Here is a 22,513-nt window from a genome sequence, read left to right on the forward strand (position 1 = left end):
AGCTTCTACACGTTCGCTTGATGAAAGATCACTAGACATCGGCGATATATTCTCCAGATTATACACGTTTTGGGTTAGTAAATTGCCCTTTGTCATGAAGTCACGAATATGACTCGTAATTTCACGCAAGCGCGGATAGAAATATTTCGGATTGCTCTCCCCGTCGTACCACTCGATACCATGATAATTCTGTGAAAGCCAGTTATTTATACGCCTTGATTTTTCATTCAATTCCGCAAATGAATACTCTGGAGCTAAGATTCAATGACCGACGAATGCCTCATTAATACCGACAATAGCCACCTCTTTGAGCACGTAGACATCGTCGCTATCGCGAAAACATTGTACTTCGATAATGATATCCATGTTCCCTCTGTATACGCAACTCTGCTTCCCCCGAAATTATACTTTTCACGCCTCGAAATCGAGTGGACTCTTTTCTCAAAACTTTTACTCAGGAGGGTTATGATGTTGAAAATCTTTACATTGAAAGGGGAATGACATCGAAAAGAACAGTGGGGGACTCGTTTTAACCGCTCTAATCTACAATGACTTGACGAGAAGAATCTATTTCCAGCACGCTTTCAAATTCAGCGTAAACGAAGCAGTTGATCGTTGTTGTGAGAGCTTTTTCAAATCGTACTTCTATTCACAAACTACCATGTTTCACAAGGTTCCACTGAGCTGCGCAATTAGCCGATAGATCAGGAGTGAGATCGAAGGCGAAAAGAATAAAACCAGCAGGATATTCTTCTCTGGATATAGAATTAGTTTCGTTCAAAAAGTGAATACCCGTTCTCGAGAAAAGGGTGTAATACGCCTCGGCGTAGAGCATCTCGTTACCAGAGAATTTTGGCTGTAACGGCCTGCTAGGGATTTGAGTTCCATCGACATACAGCGAAAAGAAATTTATTCCATAATGCTGGAAATTGAACGGATTTAAATGTCGGGCACCGTTAAATGCTTTGTTATCCACAAAACTGACAATTATACGCTTCGGTATTTGCCCAAGAATGACGTTGTCCAGTGTTTCTCCTACGACGCCATTATGAATCGTGAATGATTTAACTTCGACTCTCGTGAGCGGGTATTTAGCAGTAGTCCTGGTCAACATTTTTGTATGGGCGAGTAATATGCCTGGATTTATTCTAGCTCTTCTAATGAGTAGTGTAGCATCTAAAATGCGTATCCGCGACATAATATTTTCCTCCATAAGACAGAAGGAATATTTTGAACGAACAAGTCGCATGCGTACTTCGACACCATTGATCAAAAATTTATCTTGATTGAAGACGTCGCAGTGAAGATGGCCTATGAGATCCAGCGTTCGCCCTCCTTGTACAAAAGCGGCTCGCTTGTAGAGTCCGTAATTGCAGGGTGTCGCTCCAGGTAGAGCGTCCATGTTCCCCGCCGTATCGTTGTACCACAGGCACGAAGCCAGGTGGGAGATTTTTACTGGTGAAGCATAATTTAATAACGCCTCTATGTAGACGCGGTAAGCGTAAGCGTTGTTTGGAGGTGACACGAGTTTTTAGTTGAAATATACGTCGATTTGATTGAACATCGAATGCAGTATATGGTTTACATGACCTACTTTTGCGGCGGTGGCTCCTGCTACAGTTTCCGTTTCTACGCGTATGCGTAGTGACAGCACGGTGTGAGCAAGATCTATGTATTCTTCTCCATGTCCTAGTACGACGAATTCGATGGGCGCGTCGTCCGTGAGAGAAGACACGGGTTTGTAGTGAATCCATTGCGAGCTCTCAATACTGGTTTGTGTAGGAGGTAGAGTGAAGAGATCGAGTTCACTCTTTAAACATTCACAGGAATGCGTATGAAGAAACGACATACTTCGAAAGCAGGCGTTTGTTGTTGTTGTTTAGGAAAAATATCTGATACGGTACGCTTCTTGATAACTCCCCGACGTTTAGCAAGACCTCTCTCGCTTTTCTTCACTGAACGCTTCTTAGCCGGCTTCTTCGGTAGCTTCTTATACCATTTTTCCCCCTGTACGTTTCTTCGAGTCACTTTCCTCTTACTTGATTTAGAAGCGTTGACTAGACGTTTGGGTGCAGATGATTTGCTGCTGTATCCGCTTAGCGTGACGAAAGGAAACTGTGCTTTTCTGATGTTCGCAGACGTTTTATATCCAGACCCCTCCATCAGTTTATTAATGTGTTCTACCGCTCTTCTTTTGAGATTTGAGCCTGATTCCTTGAGGCGTGTTTTAACAGCTGCTTTCAACGACGTGTTATTCTCCACGTCATCGAGTATATTAATCCCTGCGCGTACAGCTTCTTTTCCAACGACACGCGCACCACTGGTCAGATAAGGTAACACGCGTCTAAACAGACCACCGAGAAAACTGCCGATACCATGACCACGCTGATACTATGATCCTACAAAAACTCTCGGAATTCCACCACTGCGACTTCCCCCGGATTGCGCTTCGTAATACTTTAAATAATGGGTCATATCGTGCTAATCACGACATCTAAATTGTAATGTAACTGTCAACGTCCCAAATTCAAATGGTATTCTTTCACCAACCTGATCTCTTATATCTATTTCGATCGTGCGGAAACATGTTAACCGCAATGGAATATAATTCGGTGGTGAGAAATGCTTCACCATGTTACGGCCGTAGGCATATTTATTACCATTGTATTCGATGGGGACTATACGGAGAAGAGGAGAATACACGTCCCCCGTTATATAGGACTCGCAAATGTCGCAATAAACAAAGAGTTTATCGGGTATACCCCGCACCATACTAGCTGGTTCGTCGGACATAAGTTCACGTTTCGACGTAATGAAAGAGTAAAACCTTCCTTCTCCAACTTTCTGGGGCGTCACATTACGATCAGTATTGGGATGGTATGCTATACGACCCTGCATAATTTTTGACAAATTGAGATGAATGAATTCCTCGTTCGGTCTATACAAATCGAAGCTAAGTATACGAGCCACTTTGTCGGAAAACTTCACGAAATGAAGAAATTGCATTCTTTAACCGTTTGAGTCCCAGGGGGTATTGAAAAAACACTGTCGAAGAATCCCAAACAGCGCAACCGCGCTTTCTATAAATGAGTATGAAAAGACCCAAGCAGCGCGATAGCGCTTGTTTTATTTTAGGTCGAGAAATACCAAGCAGCGCGATAGCGCTTTGTTTATTTTACATCGATGAATCCCAATCGGACCAATACCGCTTCTTGTATTTGTTAGGTAACGCGATTCTCGTCTTTTTCTCATCGCTCTGTCACATTTATTGTAGTTTGCAAAGCGATCGGACGTATTCTTGCGTAAGTGTTTCTCATTGTTAATAATTGTGTGTTTCAAAATGATTAGACGAAGCAACGGAGCAACGAAGCAAAAGGAATCCATCCAACATGTTTTGATAAACACCGATGTTACAAATTATAATTGTTACTCTCCATTTAAATTATTTGTTCATAACACAAAAATATTGTTAATTTGTAATTCGTTATTTTATAAAATACATCTGTATTATTACATATGCGTACTGTAAATTTATAAATATTTCAAGTTTTGTTCGATAAAAATTATTGAGAAGATAACAATGAAATAAAAATTTTTATTTTGTAATGTATTATTGCATTATTATAGTATTATTCTACCTATTATAAAATGTATTTACATTAAAAGGATCGGTGTGATATACTTGCTTCAGTAAATCTGAGCGCGCGACTTCGACCGTCAGTTGTCCACAATGATCGAAATGTACTGGGTTTTCTCGACATAAAATCTGAACAGCGCGATCGCGGTGCTTGGGACTCAAACGGTTAATATCACATGTGCAGTACACCGTTACTTTAACACCGTGATGAGGATCCTGGCGCCAGGCAATGTGCATTTTGAGTAATAAGCTAGCGTTGTTTAAAGACTGTAACAATTCGCTCACTGTGGTGTAAACACCGGAGGTTATGCGGGTAAACCCTAATTTGGGTAGATGGTCGTCATTTTTGATAACTGACTTTTATGATAACTGATTTGGTGTTTTTGGTATTAATATTTTCTCGCGGCAATGAAATGAATACGAGTTCTGTATCTTCCTCGGGGCACACATGTAAAAAACCAAAGGGGTATTGAATTTCGGTAAGTGCTACTTTCCATAAGCCAGTCAGCTTCACTTCTTGAGGCAATTCCGTAATAAATGAAGTAGTTGTGTTTTCGAGATAGTGTCGCATATTGCTATTGCTCGGTAGTATCATGAGAAACTAGTTTTCCCCCATCATGGTTTGGAAGCAGTTTTATATTCGAAGCAGCTATCCAGGAATTGAATTTAGAAGGGTAACCCTGCCAGCTGGCGAAAAATTCTTTATTAGCTCCTCGTCCTCTGCGTCGTATCATCTTATCCACGATAAATTCTTCTTCTTGTAAGTTTTTGTTTACCCCGGTTAGTTCTTGCTCGTAAAATATCCCATCGATCACTTCACCTGACAGATCACTCAATTCGTACACACAGGAGTTTCGCCACTCGAGAATACGGTGAATACGAAATATTTCTTCCGTCCAGTTCGCCTCATATCCTTTCTCAAAGACTCCTTTCGCTCTACTGACGCGCACTAGTGTACCCACTTTGTATTTAGCTCCTCGTCTATGATTTCTTCGATCGAGTTTATCGAGATGATGGTATCGCTGCTGCATATGTTCACGAGCGATGCGTGCATTTTCCAACGTAACGCTTGCCGGTTCCATTTTAATGGTTGAATGTCGAGTGTGATTGTAAGCGTGCACGATGCTTTGCAAAACATCTATGTAGCGATGTGTATTTTTGTGTGTAAAATAGCGCCATAAACGTTCTTTGAGCGTTCTGTTGAAGCGTTCGATCACCGCTGCTTTGACATCCGGATTTCGTACCGTGCGAAAACTTATGTTCTTTTCCTTCAGAAATTTTTGAAATGTTTGCCTGATGAATTCTTTACCCTTGTCACTCTGCAACCACACTGGTACTCGTCCTCTGCTTCTTGAGAGCACGCGACGAAAAGCTTCCGTCACACTGTCCGAAGTCTTACTTCGTATTGGTTCTACCCAGACAAATTTGCTAAGCACATCGATGATTGTCAACAAGTAACAATAGCCCTCATTGTAATTTCGGAGATTAGCGAGTTCAACCAAATCAGCCTCCCACAGATCGTCGATATTCGTGACGTTGTAACGCAAGCGCGGGAATTTATACCGTGCCGGTCGATGAAGTGTGTATGCATCCTGTGCCTGAAGCCAACGAATAATCTCTTCACGCGTGGAGCCAGGTCCTGCTGCTCGCGAAAGATTTTTTATTGTAGAGTATCCCGCATAGTGTGCAGGATCGTAGTAGAATTTTGCGAGGTCAGTTATTCCAGTGTGTTCCAATTGATCAAACGTCTTTTATCCGCTGATTTAGAAGCGTTGTCGTTCACTCGTGTTTTACGCCTATGTTGATCGGAAGTTATAAATGCGCGTGTACGCGCTCCGTGTCGCGTTCTTCAGCGAGAGACGTGTCTCCGATAGTACGTTTGCACGTTCGTCCTTTCGTTGGTGGAAGCCGATGTGCATAGCTGTTAGTCGGCGAAGAAGCTATACCCAATTCTAACGGGTTCCAATCTATCACGCGTCTTTTACTCGTTGGTTTAGAAATGTCTCCGCTCATTCGTGTTTTATTTCTATTCTCATTGGTTGTTACAAACAGAGACCGTCCATCCTCGTGATCTCTTTCCTCAAGCGACGTCTGGGCAATCTTACGTTTAGACCAAAGCTGCTCGTTAGGTGATGGGAGCGGTGTGCTGCTACCTCTCGGAAGAGTTTCTTTCAATCTCGCGGAAAGATCACTTTAGACCATAACTTCTTCCAGTAATTTTCGATTTCCTACAAATTCCGGAGGAGTACCCACTTCACGCAAAAGGCGTGCAAACTGTACTCTCGCTACTGCTCTGGTGGTTTTTCGTTTACGAGCCGCGTCGTTTAAGAGGTCGATGATATTCGATCCTCTCAGAATTCTATAATCTATTGTTACGACTCCTTGTCTGTCCCAGCTTAATCGACTGCGGGTACCGCCGCATCACACAAATGTGCCAACAGCTTGCGCGCTTTAGCTCGGTAACTCTTTGGCACTTTATTCAATATTCTCCCAATACTTTTCTGTTCGTTGGTGCGGTGGTGACGACTACGTGTACGATCGGCTCGTACGTGTTGAGAAATGTTCAACGTTCGACGTACTCCGGTCTCTATATTGGGAATATCTTCATTTGCATCTATACCTGTGTTTTCTTCTACCGCGTTTCCGTCAGCGTATTCGTCATCTTCACGAGGGGTATTTTCCCCTTTCCCAGCGTTTTCATCATGGTCGATCGCACCACCAACATCGGGTTTCTCTTCTTTTTTTCCGCGTAATCGACGTTTTTCCCGCTCTCGAAAAAAGTACAGATATCGCTGAAGCACCTCTCTATACAATCTCCATTTTTCCCGCGCTCCTCCGAGGACCGGAGAGTTGATAATTCTATGCATCTCTGCGTCGAGACGTGACAGGACCCGGAGACGGAACCCGGAGTACGCACCGTATTTTCATTCTCTACCGATGCTATGTTCAACCCAGTTGTGAGATTATCTGTCAAAACAGAGGGAATCATAGTCGAGGAAGACGCCAACGACGACGACGACAGCGAGGTCGGCGATGTATGAGTCTGCTGCTGTAATCTCTCAAGATTATCCGTAGAAATCAGTACCATCTTCTTGGCTCTTTCCATGGTTCAAGCGCGAACAGTCTTAATTATCAATAATTTTGGATAATATAGCACCGAGTATAGGGCCAATCAGATAAGGTAGAAATCCTCCACGCTGTACTATCACTTTCCGTTTACCTCTCCAATCGGCACGGTTATTAGCGATATGACGTAGCGTTGCTTTGTAACGTGATAGACGATTTTTTCCCTACTGCCGAGCGGTACGTTACCTTTGAGTGTGTTGAAGGCGCACTCGCAAATACATCTAATGAAATCACGGTCCGCTTCTCGCAGAAAGGCAGCGCGTTGTTTCTCCGTCAAGTAGCACAACGCCTTCAAGAGAGAGATGTTTTTCGCACCGATGGATCGTTTTGCCAGATTTACTGTTTTATCGTTCTTTTTCGCATCCGTTCTGCTACCACCACTCATTGTCATTGCGACGACAAGACTACACACAGAATAAGCATATGCACGGGTTTTATACGTAACTTCTGGTGGATCCTCGTTGAACGTAAACATAGTGCGTGGTATTGATGGGGAGGATACATGTGCGAAACCGATACTCATCCGGAGTAGATTGTTTCAGATCGAGCAACAGATATCCATGTGGAAACGATGTAGCGTCATAGTAAGCTTCTTCCAAAAATTTTGAATCTTCCGGATATACCTGCCTGGCCAAGTGGCATATCTGAGCACGATCACGGGGGTTTTTGAACACCACGATGTAATTCGCATTGAGAGAAATATCTCGTTGCTCTCATCCTTGATGAAATAGATTTTGCGAAATGAGTATAACACTAAGGTTTTTGTGATGACTCCCCTTTGTGAACAGATCAACAATTACTTCGCACGATGACGATTCCCTCATGAGATCGTCTATTATCACCAATTTCGCGACAAGAGGGTCGTTTGAATAATCATCCGCGCGCGGTAAGCCTTCTCGAAATTCTATCATACAACGGCCTGATCTCGTCACTTCTTGCTGTAATTGACGGTAAGCCACTTGCCACTCGGCATAATAGAATAGGATCCTGTCGAAACGGGTATCCGTCATTGCAGGTAAATAACGAAGAAAAGTCTTTACGAAAACCGTTTTCCCATAGCCCGTAGGACCGCAAACGATAGATGTCCAAGGATGTTTCCAGCGAACGTCCATTTTGCTAAATGATTGATTCTGTTACCTAGTGAAGCTACATAAATACTGAAGAAAAGAAGAAACGGTGATGGACTTATAACCCCGCGCCGAGGAGTCTTCCATGACGGGACCACTAGCTCATATCCCTGTGTACGCAATATACAGATAAGTCATTATTGAGAGAAAACAGTCGTATATTTTTACACAGAATACTTAACACTATATTTACATTTATACATTTTCTTATTCTCTAGAAATAAGTGTTCAGATTCGAAAGAGGAGAAGGATCAACCGACTACTCTCTTACGACGCCACGTAGCCATATGGCAGAGAGTGTCCTGTGTTGTTGTCGAATGTACGTTTTAGTAGCACAGACTTGCATGATTTGCTCTCGTCTCTCGTTACGACGTCGTGAAATGCGGTACGCCGAATCGCTCTAAAACGTAAATTTATCGATGTTTTCCGCGAATCCTCCTCCCTCTCATCATCTTTCTCGTTTTCGGTTATTTTTTCGGCTATTAATAAATTTTTTATACTGCTAAAGTTAATATATCTCGAATTTTCGAAGTTTAGGGTTATCCCCTTTACTTTACAAACTTCGTGAGTTCTACCTTGCGGGGTACGTACAACGTAGGAATAAAATTTTGGGCCTCCGGATATAAAGGCTTCTATGTAACTACCTTGACCATGGTTCTCAAGCTCATCCGTCATATCACCCAAAAAATTACCCGTACGCGGTTCGTGCTCATTGGGGTCACCGGTGCTCACATATAGAGGGTGCACGATTTATCCGAAGACATTGAAATATTTCGAGAACTATGCATTGGATAAAAAAAGTGGTTAATGAAAGTTGTTAGTCTCGAAGGGGGACATCCAATGATATCAAACTCGACCTCCCACCCCACCCCCTGGGGGTGGGGGTTGGGGGCAACTTTGAAATCTTAAATGGAAACCCCCATTTTTATTGCAGATACGGATTCTACGCCACAAAATACGTAAATTTTGTCCGAAACTTTTTTTTTGATTCGTGATAGATGGCGCTGTAATCGCAAAAAATTATATTTTCCGCAATTCTCCAGAAATGATCATTGGATTGAGAAATAAAAATACCTGTTCAATATTTTTAAAGGACATAATAAAAGTTATTCGCCCCCCATCCTCTCGGGGTAGGGTGGGTGATAACGTTCAAATCTCAAATGGGGACCCACATTTTTCATTGCAGAATTAGATTGTACGTGAAATTTTTATTGAAATAATTTTTTTCATTCGTGATAGATAGCGTTGAATTTTTCTGAGAAACTACTTTTAGCGTTACACAGGAACAACGACGAGGACGTAGTAGTTTTATGTTCCCTTCGGGTGCTTTTTTAATGTGAGTCCCCTTGCCTCTCACAGATCGGGGTGCTTTTTTAATGTGAGTCCCCTTGCCTCTCACTGTTCAATTTATTATAGAGTAAGTGTTCGAAATTTTTACCTTCAACTTCAATACACTTATTGATCCTTTTTTCAAATGACTGTACACAGGATAGAAGCATATCTGCGGGAGTTTCAGCGCAAGCATTTCTTATGCGTTCTACCATGTTTTCACGAGTTGTTGGCACTTGTTGATAAACCTTATCTTTTAGGTAACCCCACAGAAAGAAATCCGGCGATGTCAAATCAGGCGACCTAGCAGGCCAATTAATCGGGCCACCTCTGCCAATCCATCGACCATTGTAATCACGGTCTAATACTTCCCGTGCTGCTATAGAGTTATGCGCTGGGCAATCGTCATGCTGAAACCACATACTTTGTCAAACATCGGGTTCCCATTTGAGATTTGAACGTTACCACCCACCCTACCCCGAGAGGATGGGGGGGAATAACTTTTATCATGTTCTTTAAAAATATTGAACAGGTATTTTTTATTTCTCAATCCAATGATCATTTCTGGAGAATTGCGGAAAATATAATTTTTTGCGATTACAGCGCCATCTATCACGAATCAAAAAAAAATTTCGAACAAAATTTATGTATTTTGTGGCGTAGAATCCGCATCTGCAATAAAAATGGGGGTTTCCATTTAAGATTTCAAAGTTGCCCCCACCTCCACTCCCAGGGGGTGGGGTGGGAGGTCGAGTTTGATATCATTGGATGTCCCCCTTCGAGACTAACAACTTTCATTAACTTTTTTTTATCCAATGCATAGTTCTCGAGATATTTCAATGTCTTCAGATAAATCGTGCACCCTGTATACTATTAAGTTTAGAATAAATCATAAAAGTAATCCTTGTAGTGTAATATCCGACTCCAACATACGATATATTAGGCGCATACAGTTTGAAATTTAGAGAGGGGGGAGAGGGAGAGAGTGTGAGACAGAGAGTGAAAAAATAAAGTGAAACGATACGTAAGCAGCCGAATCATGTAAAATCTAATGTTACGTCCTAGAGGAGGAACGCAACCCTTTCGTTCGCGAGTAAGGCGAACCTCGTTCGTACACGCGTGTCAGTGAACGGGTCAGGGACCCGACGGGTCCCTTTACTCGGGCACCGACGTACGACGAGTGGTCCGTTTTTCGGTCAGGGACGCGAATCCCTTTACCGGGGATAGGACCATGAGTTGACTGTTGGAAGGGTATATGTGATTTTGAAATCAATTGGAAAAAGAATGAAATATAAACAGATTTATTAAAATAACAAAATGAATTACGGCGCGGTTTAATACAGTTGAGGAATGACTGTGTATGTGTATGTGTGTATGTATGAGAAGTGAAAGAAGGAGGAAATAAAAAAAAAAAGGAAGGAATATGAGTAAAGAGTTAGTAAGCAAAGAAAATGTAACTTACTGGTGATTCCTGGGATGCGAGAAATGAACAAGATATAACGGTTGATAGGCGGCTCCTGCTCTGTAGGTTGGGATGGGTTGTGCGACTCCCTTCCAATTGTTCAATTATGGCACAACAGCAGTGATTCAAACTTTTTATTTTTGTCCCCAAAAAAAATAAGACAGAGGGCGTAAAAGAATATGTAGTACCGAAACAAAACCGAAGACGAATTTGAGTCTAAGGACGTGTTTTTACAAGTCTGATTTTTGAAACTAGAATCTATGTGAATCTGTTCTTTCTGTCTCTCAGAATAGAAGTAACGGTAGAAGTTGAAGTAGAAGTGGCCGCGGAGGCGGATTACCGCGGTTTTTATAGTAATAATCGGAGGCAGAAGCTATCAGGGTGGGTAGAGAGATGGCCTTTGAGGAAGGGGTGGATTGGTCTTAGTGGGAAAAAGTCTCAGCCATTAGCAAAGTTAAAAGACATCGTGGGAGGAGACAGTTAGTTTTTGGAGATATGAATATGGAAGGGCTAAAGGGTGGAGCGTGAGTGTCTCATAGTTTTAGGTGGATATATGATTGGCTGAATGAGTTAGGCGCGACAAGCGTAGAGGTGGTGGGTTCTTGAGATAGAGAAATGTATACAAGTGGACGGCTGGAAAAATCAAAATGCCGTAAATCAAAGGCTGGGATCAGATTTTACGACTATCAGTGAAGTAGGCTTTGTTGGTTGACTGATTGGGCACATATGGTTTTGGATTGGGAAGATGTGAGTTTCAAGTTTTAGAGCAGGGATGCTCTGAGTTGCTTTGTTTCACTGAAGGTTTATTAGCGCGGAGTTTCAAGTTTTTATAGCTGGGACGACGGACACACTTGGCGAACACTACCCAGGTATAGGTTTTTACAACAGGGCATTGTTTCCTGTTATGGAATTTTCCCGAATCGCTTTTCATTTGGCGCGACGGCTGTTCGCCAGATGGGTCTGTTTCCTAATTTATATTTATATATGTATATATTCCTATTATAGTTATATTAGGAGAATATAAATCTGCAAGAGGAAAGAATTTTTACTAATTAAATCTACAGGACGTAACACTAACGTACGAGTACTATTCTTTTTAAAAAACTGTTATTGAACTTATTTTAAATTTATACATCCTCATAAAAATTTCACAGCTCAGCATTATATAATATATCCCTCTAAATCTTCCGAAGCATCATTTCTGTGGAATATTATTCATTGCATAAATTATTTTGTATTATTATGTTATGTAGTATTATGTTATACTGTATATACCAACAAGTCGAAGAATCGGAGAAACAGTAGCAAAAAGCATATTTCGGAGAATAAGAAAATATTGGCAGCGTCGCATTCACATTCATATAAGATCTATGTGCAGAAAAGAAGAATTGGCAATGCAGCACACACACGTTTGTCCAAAGACTGTGAGAAAATATATATACAGGGTGTTATAGAAATCCCGGAAGAGCAGAATAACTCGAAAAATATGAGTCCTACAAAAAGTGCGAAGTACTGGGTTTTTATGATTTTTCCTGGCTATCTGACGGTGACCTTAGACTTGACCTTGACAATGACATTGAAGATCATTTCAAGATCAGGTCAATTTTTTAAAATAGGACCCCATACTTTTGATCCTAGAAATGAAAATAGCGGAAAATTTTACGTTCGGATATGACCTTGAACACTGCTAAATTTGACCTCTGAAGGTCACATAAAAGTCTAAGATTGTTTTAGGCTGAAAATGCGAGTATCTTCGAAAATGCACCTGCTAGAGAGCAATGTTAAGTATAAGAATAAGAATGTAGAGGTCAACGAGGGACGTTCAGCCATGACCTTGCCCTTATTCTCAAGGTCATGAGTTAAGATTATCATTAAGGTCAAACCGGACTTTTTTTAGGACTGAAAATCCATACTTTTGACCTAATAGTGTCAAGATTGAAAAATTTTACGTTCGGATATGATGTTTTCAACCTTGACCTTGTTCTCAAAATTATGCGTTTTACGTTACTTCACTGATCGTGAAGTCCACTGAAGGCAAGGTGTCTCAAACCCGGCCACTGAAGACAAGGTGTCTCAAACCCGACCACTGAGGGCAAGGTTCAGTTAGTCCCGGCTATCGAAGGCAAAGCATCTTGTAACTCGGCCTGAGATTACAAGAGATGTTCAAAATGTTCCCCATTGACCGTTTGATAGTGTGTTTGACAGGTCAAGGTTGAAAACGTCATATCAGAACGTAAAATTTTTCAATCTTGACATTATTAGGTCAAAAGTATGGATTTTCAGTCCTAAAAAAGTCCGGTTTGATCTTAATAATAATCTTAACTCATGACCTTGAGAATAAGGGCAAGGTCACGGCTGAATGTCCGTCGTTGACCTCTACATTCTTATTCTTATGCGTAACATTGCTCCCTAGCAGGTGCATTTCCGAAGATACTCATGTTTTCACCATAAAACAAGCTTAGACCTTTATGTGACCTTCAGAGATCAAATTTGGCAGTGTTCAAGGTCATATCCGAATGTAAAATTTTCCGCTCTTTTCATTTCTGGGGTCGAAAGTATGGGGTCTCATTTAAAAAAACTGACCTGACCTTGAAATGACCTTCAAGGTCATTGTCAAGGTCAAATCAAGGTCACCGTCAGATAGCCAGGAACAAATCATAAAAACCCAGTACTTCGCATTTTCTGTAGGATTCATATTTTTCGAGTTATTCTGCTCTTCCGGGACTTTTATAACACCCTGTATATGAAAAAATACGAAAAGAAGATAGCGTGAACATGTCGCCGCTCACTAAACATCTTGACAAACGCTTCACCTCGCATATATATATATATATATATATATATATACAGGGTGGACCATTTTAACATTTAATGGAGAATGACTCGACCGGTGAGCGAATTAATGAAAAAAGTTTCATACAAAAGTTGTTGGACAAGGAGGGGGACGTATGACCATATCCTTGAATTTGACCTTGACTTTGACCTTAGGGGTTATTTGAAGGTCAAATAACATTTTTTAAATGGAATTGCCTATTTTCGACCCCGGATTTGGAAAGAGCGGGAAATTTTAGAATAGGATATGGTATGATCGATAAGATCAAATGTCATGTTTTGAGGTCATTTCAAAGTCAAAAGGAACTTGTACGTGTATTCATGCGAAAATCGTATCTGTATACGGGGATTTCTAAATTATCTTCTATACTTAGCATTACCCAGAGACAACGACGTGGACGTGGTAGAATTCTGCCTCTTTCGGGGTGCTTGTTTAGAGTGAGTCCCCTTGCCTCTCACTATGCATACTTTGCTATTGTTAATCTAGCTATTCAAAAGGTTTTCGAAAGTTGCATCGTTAGCATTTATGCAATAATTGAGCCTTCTTTGGAAATGGGCCACTGTGCTGAGCAAGACATTTCGTGGAATCGCTTCGTCTTATGCGATTTTCCATATCTTCTCTTGTTGTTGATTCTTCTTTGAAAACAACTTCTTTCCAATAGCCCCAGAGATAAAAATCGAGTGACATCAAATCAGGAGAACGAGGAGGCCATGCAATCGGACCCTCTCGACCAATCCATCGGTTCGGGTACCTTTTATCTAAAAACCTCCTGACTATACGTGCAAAGTACGGTGGTGCACCATCCTGTTGGAAGAACATCCTTCGCCTGGTTTCCAAGTCTACGTTCTCCAACAAATGAGGCAATTGGTCTGTGAGCAAATCGAGGTACGTATTTGCATTCACAGTACGTTCGAAAAAGAATGGACCGACCAAGTATCCATTAACAATCCCGCACCAGACATTGAGGCTCCAGCGGTGTTGATTGTCAATCGCTCTATGCCAGTGCGGATTGGTATCGGACCAATAATGGCAATTATGCCGGTTCAACTCCCCTGTGTTCTTGAACGTCGCTTCATCGGAAAACATCACAAATCTAAAAAAATTAGGGTCCCGATCGATCTGCTGTAAGGCCCACCGGCAGAACTCGAGGCGTCGATCAAAATCGGCAGGTAATAATGTTTGGGTCAAAGTGATATGATAAGCATGGTACTTCCGAGCCTTCAAAATCCGCAAGATTGTGGACTTCGGTATTCCTGTGGATACCTCCAATCTACGGCTCGAAATATGAGGATCGAGATAGACCGATGCCAAAATAGTCAGCACTCGAACGTCATTCTCGTCATATTCGTGATGACGACGTTGACGTGTCATTTGCCCAGTACGTGCCCTCGTGGTTAAATTTCTGATCGTCACGTTACACGGATGTCGTCTCCTCGGAAAGCGCTGAGCGTAAAGTGCTGCGGCATTCACATGTGGCCGGTAGGAACACGCAGAGAAAGACAATATGTCCACGTCGCTTCCGAGTAATGCTCACATTTTTCACTCGTAAGGAATTATTCGCTGAGAATACAAAATAGTGTTATCATTGTTATTATTATCATTTCCGCCTAAAAATAATATTGATAATAATAATTATAACAATAATTATTATAAAGCTAGTATAATAAATATTGTTCATTGAGATAAAACTCAATTATTATCATACAGCTTGTCTCTTAGTATTAATAAGCAGAGATCTGGTGTGATTAAAATGGGAGATTATACACTCAATGAGATCGTTGATATGATTTATATTTTAGGAGAATGTCGAGGTGTCTATGTGAATGCCGCAGCACTTTACGCTCAGCGCTTTCCGAGGAGACGACATCCGTGTAACGTGACGATCAGAAATTTGACCACGAGGGCACGTACTGGGCAAATGACACGTCACGTCGTCATCACGAATATGACGAGAATGACGTTCGAGTGCTGACTATTTTGGCATCGGTCTATCTCGATCCTCATATTTCGAGCCGTAGATTGGAGGTATCCACAGGAATACCGAAGTCCACAATCTTGCGGATTTTGAAGGCTCGGAAGTACCATGCTTATCATATCACTTTGACCCAAACATTATTACCTGCCGATTTTGATCGACGCCTCGAGTTCTGCCGGTGGGCCTTACAGCAGATCGATCGGGACCCTAATTTTTTTAGATTTGTGATGTTTTCCGATGAAGCGACGTTCAAGAACACAGGGGAGTTGAACCGGCATAATTGCCATTATTGGTCCGATACCAATCCGCACTGGCATAGAGCGATTGACAATCAACACCGCTGGAGCCTCAATGTCTGGTGCGGGATTGTTAATGGATACTTGGTCGGTCCATTCTTTTTCGAACGTACTGTGAATGCAAATACGTACCTCGATTTGCTCACAGACCAATTGCCTCATTTGTTGGAGAACGTAGACTTGGAAACCAGGCGAAGAATGTTCTTCCAACAGGATGGTGCACCACCGCACTTTGCACGTATAGTCAGGAGGTTTTTAGATAAAAGGTACCCGAACCGATGGATTGGTCGAGAGGGTCCGATTGCATGGCCTCCTCGTTCTCCTGATTTGATGTCACTCGATTTTTATCTCTGGGGCTATTGGAAAGAAGTTGTTTTCAAAGAAGAATCAACAACAAGAGAAAATATGGAAAATCGCATAAGACGAAGCGATTCCACGAAATGTCTTGCTCAGCACAGTGGCCCATTTCCAAAGAAGGCTCAATTATTGCATAAATGCTAACGATGCAACTTTCGAAAACCTTTTGAATAGCTAGATTAACAATAGCAAAGTATGCATAGTGAGAGGCAAGGGGACTCACTCTAAACAAGCACCCCGAAAGAGGCAGAATTCTACCACGTCCACGTCGTTGTCTCTGGGTAATGCTAAGTATAGAAGATAATTTAGAAATCCCCGTATACAGATACGATTTTCGCATGAATACACGTACAAGTTCCTTTTGACTTTGAAATGACCTCAAAACATGACATTTGATCTTATCGATCATACCATATCCTATTCTAAAATTTCCCGCTCTTTCCAAATCCGGGGTCGAAAATAGGCAATTCCATTTAAAAAATGTTATTTGACCTTCAAATAACCCCTAAGGTCAAAGTCAAGGTCAACTTCAAGGATATGGTCATACGTCCCCCTCCTTGTCCAACAACTTTTGTATGAAACTTTTTTCATTATTTCGCTCACCGGTCGAGTTATTCTCCATTAAATGTTAAAATGGTCCACCCTGTATATATATATACAGGGTGTCTCATAACTAACCTGGCAGAGCTCGTGGAGACATAGAGCGGGTTAAGACAAATATAAAAGTCCCATACCGTTTTGTGAGATTCGCAATAATTATCGAGTTATTAATGACAGAAATTAGAGGAATGAGCGCGCACCGAAACGTTATGGGAGGAGCATCTAGCCGCTCAGGCTAGAGAGCACTGCCCAGTCGACAAAGGAACTGTTGCCGGCGCGCGGCGAGGGGAAGGACAACGCGCCAATGTTTATGTCCTTACCTCGCCGCTCCTATATCCCGCCGCACCGCGTCTATGGTCGCGCCGAAATGGCCGCTGAATATTCGCGATTACAATTACGAGATTATTTTATGAGGTACCACAGACAGCTCATATTGAATTATAAAGTTCAAGGTTCAAAAGTTCTTTGATCAAGGAAAACATCGAAAAGGAGAAAGCGATAGAGAGCGATGAGATCTACAGAAATTCTCATTGTTTTCTATCGCAATCTATCGTTTTGCTGCATCGGATCCGAAAGAAATGATATCGCGTAAAGACAGAGTACGATGAACACTTTCCATCGTACTCTATTGTACTCTATCGTTAGAAGAATATTTAATTGTTAGAGTATGATATCGTTAGATATTGTCAGAGTATGAATTCGCGTAAAGACTCATCGTGTCCTATCGTTTTATTCAAGTCTACACGGAAAATATGTTTGGTTGAATGAACCAATTTTCTGACGAAATGAGAGAGAGAGAGAGAGAGAGAGAGAGAGAACGATTAAGAAATTTCGATTGAAAATAGCACAATTTTGTTTAAGTTAACCATAAACCTTGATGAATTAGACTCAGTGTTAATATTTTCAGTTAATATTTCTCTGTATCGTTCATATTTCATTTGCAAGCTGTATCATGGACCAAACATTTTTATCATATATCGTGCATAAATTGTTGTCTTATATCGTAATTCTTGTCAGTGGTATATTAACGACAGAAGAAACTGGAAATTCTGTATCGTACAATTGCGAAAAGAGGACCATCGTTGTCAATGGTGCACCAACGATACTCGGCATAAAATTGATTCCTAGGTATAATCGCGATACAACGCAAATCCGAGTGTGTTATTTTGACACGCATAAATGTATGATTGATTGACGCTTTCTTTACACGTTTCTTGTCGTTGAATCGTGCAAAAAAAACATTTTATAGTTAAATATTTCATGCGTCTCCCTAATTTTTTAATAAGATACCAAAGGAGAACATAAAGAATCAATCGTTAATTCACAATTCCTAAAGTAAGAAATGACACGAAACGACAAGAAAATCCGATGCGATAAATAATAAACTTCCGAAAGGGCAATTATTTTATTTATTTTATTAAAAAATTAGGGAGATGCGTGAAATATTTAACTATAAAATGTTTTTTTTGCACGATTCAACGACAAGAAACGTGTAAAGAAAGCGTCAATCAATCATACATTTATGCGTGTCAAAATAACACACTCGGATTTGCGTTGTATCGCGATTATACCTAGGAATCAATTTTATGCCGAGTATCGTTGGTGCACCATTGACAACGATGGTCCTCTTTTCGCAATTGTACGATACAGAATTTCCAGTTTCTTCTGTCGTTAATATACCACTGACAAGAATTACGATATAAGACAACAATTTATGCACGATATATGATAAAAATGTTTGGTCCATGATACAGCTTGCAAATGAAATATGAACGATACAGAGAAATATTAACTGAAAATATTAACACTGAGTCTAATTCATCAAGGTTTATGGTTAACTTAAACAAAATTGTGCTATTTTCAATCGAAATTTCTTAATCGTTCTCTCTCTCTCTCTCTCTCTCTCTCTCTCTCTCTCATTTCGTCAGAAAATTGGTTCATTCAACCAAACATATTTTCCGTGTAGACTTGAATAAAACGATAGGACACGATGAGTCTTTACGCGAATTCATACTCTGACAATATCTAACGATATCATACTCTAACAATTAAATATTCTTCTAACGATAGAGTACAATAGAGTACGATGGAAAGTGTTCATCGTACTCTGTCTTTACGCGATATCATTTCTTTCGGATCCGATGCAGCAAAACGATAGATTGCGATAGAAAACAATGAGAATTTCTGTAGATCTCATCGCTCTCTATCGCTTTCTCCTTTTCGATGTTTTCCTTGATCAAAGAACTTTTGAACCTTGAACTTTATAATTCAATATGAGCTGTCTGTGGTACCTCATAAAATAATCTCGTAATTGTAATCGCGAATATTCAGCGGCCATTTCGGCGCGACCATAGACGCGGTGCGGCGGGATATAGGAGCGGCGAGGTAAGGACATAAACATTGGCGCGTTGTCCTTCCCCTCGCCGCGCGCCGGCAACAGTTCCTTTGTCGACTGGGCAGTGCTCTCTAGCCTGAGCGGCTAGATGCTCCTCCCATAACGTTTCGGTGCGCGCTCATTCCTCTAATTTCTGTCATTAATAACTCGATAATTATTGCGAATCTCACAAAACGGTATGGGACTTTTATATTTGTCTTAACCCGCTCTATGTCTCCACGAGCTCTGCCAGGTTAGTTATGAGACACCCTGTATATAGATCGTGAAGGAGGCACCGCTAAAAAGCAAAATTTCGTGCCCTATTTCTGCTGCATTTCTGCTGTTACTTTCAACTGGCACATGTTCGATTTTTGCCCTGTTTCTGCCGTTGTGTTTCAACGGCACGTCGTAAACGATTTCTGCCGTATTTCTATCGTCGTGTTTGAACTGCACGTCGTGAACGATTTCTGCAGTGTTTCTGCTGTTACGTTCGAACGACGCGTCGTGATCGACTTCTGCCTTATTTGTCCTGTCACAAGATATTACCCATTCAGCTTGATTTCTAACTGCTTGCTGTTCGTACGATGTAAGGTCATTCTATATTCAATTTTGTGCTGCTGCTATTGGACATACTATGTCAGCATACAGTGCTTAAATTTTATCTTGCTATGCTGACATATTGTACCTGATTTTTGCGGTAATTTTGCTTTCATATCATGATGCATTTCCTGTTATATTTCTGTTTCACTTTTGCGTACATTGTCTGACATTGCAGATCATGCTTTACTAATGCTACAATTATAACAGCATGACTTGCGGCACACATTTAGCAAAACCTGACATTAGCAGGCTTGGCTATCTGGGTATGTGCCTAAATAACTTTTCTTATTGGCTTACTTATTCTTATCTTATTTATTACTGAGAGAAATCGGCCTTAAGCTTTAATTCCTAACTTCAAAAGTTTGGATCTACCCAACTTTACTGCCAGCGCTGAAAATTTTGTAGTTTACGTGACACAAACTATATATTTTCAGATTGGCAGTGAATATCAGAACATAACCTATATTGTTGCCTGTGTTATTGCATTTTGAATAAGGTAAGTTTTGGAAACATCCCACGTTAGTTGTTACACATTGTTCGAGCGTATACTCTTAAATAATTTTGTTACAGAAGTTGGTTAATATGGCCAATATAGTAAATATTATTGGTGCTGATATGCTTACTGAAGCAGAAAGACATGTACAAAGAAATGGGAGATATTTCCGAACCCGAGAAGTTCCATTTGAACTTCCAGAAAATCAATTCATAAAATTATTTCGATTAACTAGAAGACAGGCTGACAATATTACGAGGGTTGCCTTTTATATTTCGGGAATGGACGATCCAGGTGCTGCCATCTGACAACTGACGTCCCTAACGTAAAGTTCGACTTTTTGTCAGTATACTTACTCAGAACGTTTTGATGTCCATGCGCCATTTGTGTTGTTTACAGTGGCATGAAAAATTGATGTCGGCCAAGAAATAGAATTAAGTCGTGAACATTTCCGTGCGATTATTTTTTACAACTTTCGACGTGGATTATCTCGACAACAGTGCATCGATGAACTTAATTCGACTTTTGGCGATGAAGCACCATCAAAAACCACTATACCAGGTGTGTCGGTAATTCCTTTCCGGTTTTTTCGCTAAAGAAAACACGTTATTTACAATGAATAGTTAAAATATATTTATTCAAAGTATTGGCCATTTGATTCTATACATTTTGCCCATCTCTCAGGCCATTTTTGGATGCCATTCCAAAAGAACTGTTTCTCCTTTGAGCTAAACCATTCATCGAGCCATTTTTTAACTTCTTCAAAATCGGCGAAGTACTGCTCTGCAAGCACGTGCCCCATCGATGCGAAAAGGTGGTAGTCGGATGGAGCCAGGTCTGGAGAATACGGCGGGTGCGATAAAACTTCCCATCCAAGTGATTTCAACACTTCTTTGACTGGTTTTGCTATATGAGACGGCGCGTTGTCATGCTGCAAAATCACCTTATCATGTCTTTGAGCGTATTGTGGACGTTTTTCGATCAATGCATAGTTCAAATTGATCATTTGTTGTTGGTAGCGATCAGTATTAACTATTTCTCCAGGTTTCAACAGTTCATAATATACGACACCAACCTGGTCCCACCAGACACAGAGCATGGTCTTGCGACCAAAGCGATTTGGCCTTGCAGTCGATGGGCCGCCTTCGCCAGGTGATAACCATGATTTTTTTTGCTTGGGATTTTCGAAATAAATCCATTTTTCATCATCCGTTACTATTCGATGCAGAAATGACTTCCTTTCATACCTTTGAAGCAGCATTTCACTGACGATTTTTCGATTTTCCAATTGCCTATCATTCAATTCATGTGGCACCCATCTTCCCATCTTTTGGATCTTTCCCATCGCTTGTAATCGTTCACAAATTGCTACTCGGCTCACATTCAACTTTTCTGCCAATTGTTTTTGAGTTTGTGTTGGATCTTCATCCAATAACTCCTGCAATTCCGCATCTTCAAACGTTTTCGGCCTACCAGGACGTTTTTTGTCTTGAACGTTGAAATCACTACATTTGAATTGTCGAAACCACGTTTCACATGTTCTTATGGTTGGAGCATGCTCACCGTAAGTCTCTACCAGCAAACGATGACTTTCAGCGACTTTTTTCTTTTGATTAAACAAGAAAAGTAATGCGTGCCGCAAATGCACGTTTTCAGGCACAAAACTTAACATTTTCAAAAAATTATTAATCTATAACGCTGTTATTTTGGCGGAACGTAACTTGTGTAGTTTTGAGGTTAATGTCAGTAGAATAAAATGACATATGTATCAAATTATAACATTGCATACTTATGGCTAGTGACATCTGTTACAAAAACCGGAAAGTAATTACCGACATACCTGGTATATCGATGGTATACGGAATTCAATCGTGGCCGTAGTTCGCTTAGTGATGAATTTCGTGAAGGTGGTCCAAAATCGGTTGTTGTTCCAGCAAACATTGATGCTGTGCGTGAACTGATATTGCAAGATCGTCATGTGACTTATCGTGAGATTGAGGCATCCTTGGGCATTAATGGGACCAGCATACATTCAATATTGCATGAACATTTGGCTGTCAAAAAAATTTGTTCGCGTTGGACATAATTTAACAATCGCTCAAAAAAAGGCTCGTGTCGATTGATCGAAAGAAATGCTCAAGAAATACGATTGCGGTGCTTCAAAACACGTCTATGATATCGTAACAGGTGACGAATCATGGATCTATGCGTATGAGCCCGAAAGTAAACAGCAGTCGACTGTATGGGTCTTTCAAGATGAGCCAAATCCAACTAAAGTTGTTCGCGCACGAAGCACTTCGTGGC

General features: G+C 40.9%; 2 protein-coding genes across 2 annotated transcripts; both read right to left on the reverse strand.

Annotated features, from left to right (window-relative positions):
• Positions 1-649: 649 nt before the first annotated feature.
• Positions 650-1,402, reverse strand: LOC112588570 (uncharacterized protein F54H12.2-like). The gene has a single exon (XM_025298883.1). The coding sequence runs from the start codon at positions 1,400-1,402 to the stop codon at positions 650-652; it is 753 nt and encodes a 250-aa protein (XP_025154668.1).
• Positions 1,403-4,212: 2,810 nt separating this feature from the next.
• Positions 4,213-5,650, reverse strand: LOC112588571 (uncharacterized). Its single transcript, XM_025298884.1, has 2 exons — positions 5,515-5,650; positions 4,213-5,279 (listed from the first exon to the last, which is right to left on the reverse strand). The coding sequence occupies exons 1-2, from the start codon at positions 5,648-5,650 to the stop codon at positions 4,213-4,215; spliced, it is 1,203 nt and encodes a 400-aa protein (XP_025154669.1).
• Between the last annotated feature and the right edge of the window lie 16,863 nt (positions 5,651-22,513).

The sequence above is a fragment of the Harpegnathos saltator genome, unplaced genomic scaffold (assembly GCF_003227715.2).
Source record: "Harpegnathos saltator strain DR-91 unplaced genomic scaffold, Hsal_v8.6 scaffold244, whole genome shotgun sequence".
Taxonomy (NCBI): Eukaryota; Metazoa; Arthropoda; class Insecta; order Hymenoptera; family Formicidae; genus Harpegnathos; species Harpegnathos saltator.

What these genes read in the sequence shown, in the direction of transcription:
- LOC112588570 (XM_025298883.1), bottom strand. Translation starts at nt 1,402, where the DNA reads ATGGACGCTCTACCTGGAGCGACACCCTGCAATTACGGACTCTACAAG.
- LOC112588571 (XM_025298884.1), bottom strand. Translation starts at nt 5,650, where the DNA reads ATGAGCGGAGACATTTCTAAACCAACGAGTAAAAGACGCGTGATAGAT. An exon ending in GAAAGGACGAACGTGCAAAC is followed by an intron (nt 5,280 to 5,514) that starts GTACTATCGGAG and finishes TTTCGCGAGCAG; the next exon opens with CAGGACCTGGCTCCACGCGT.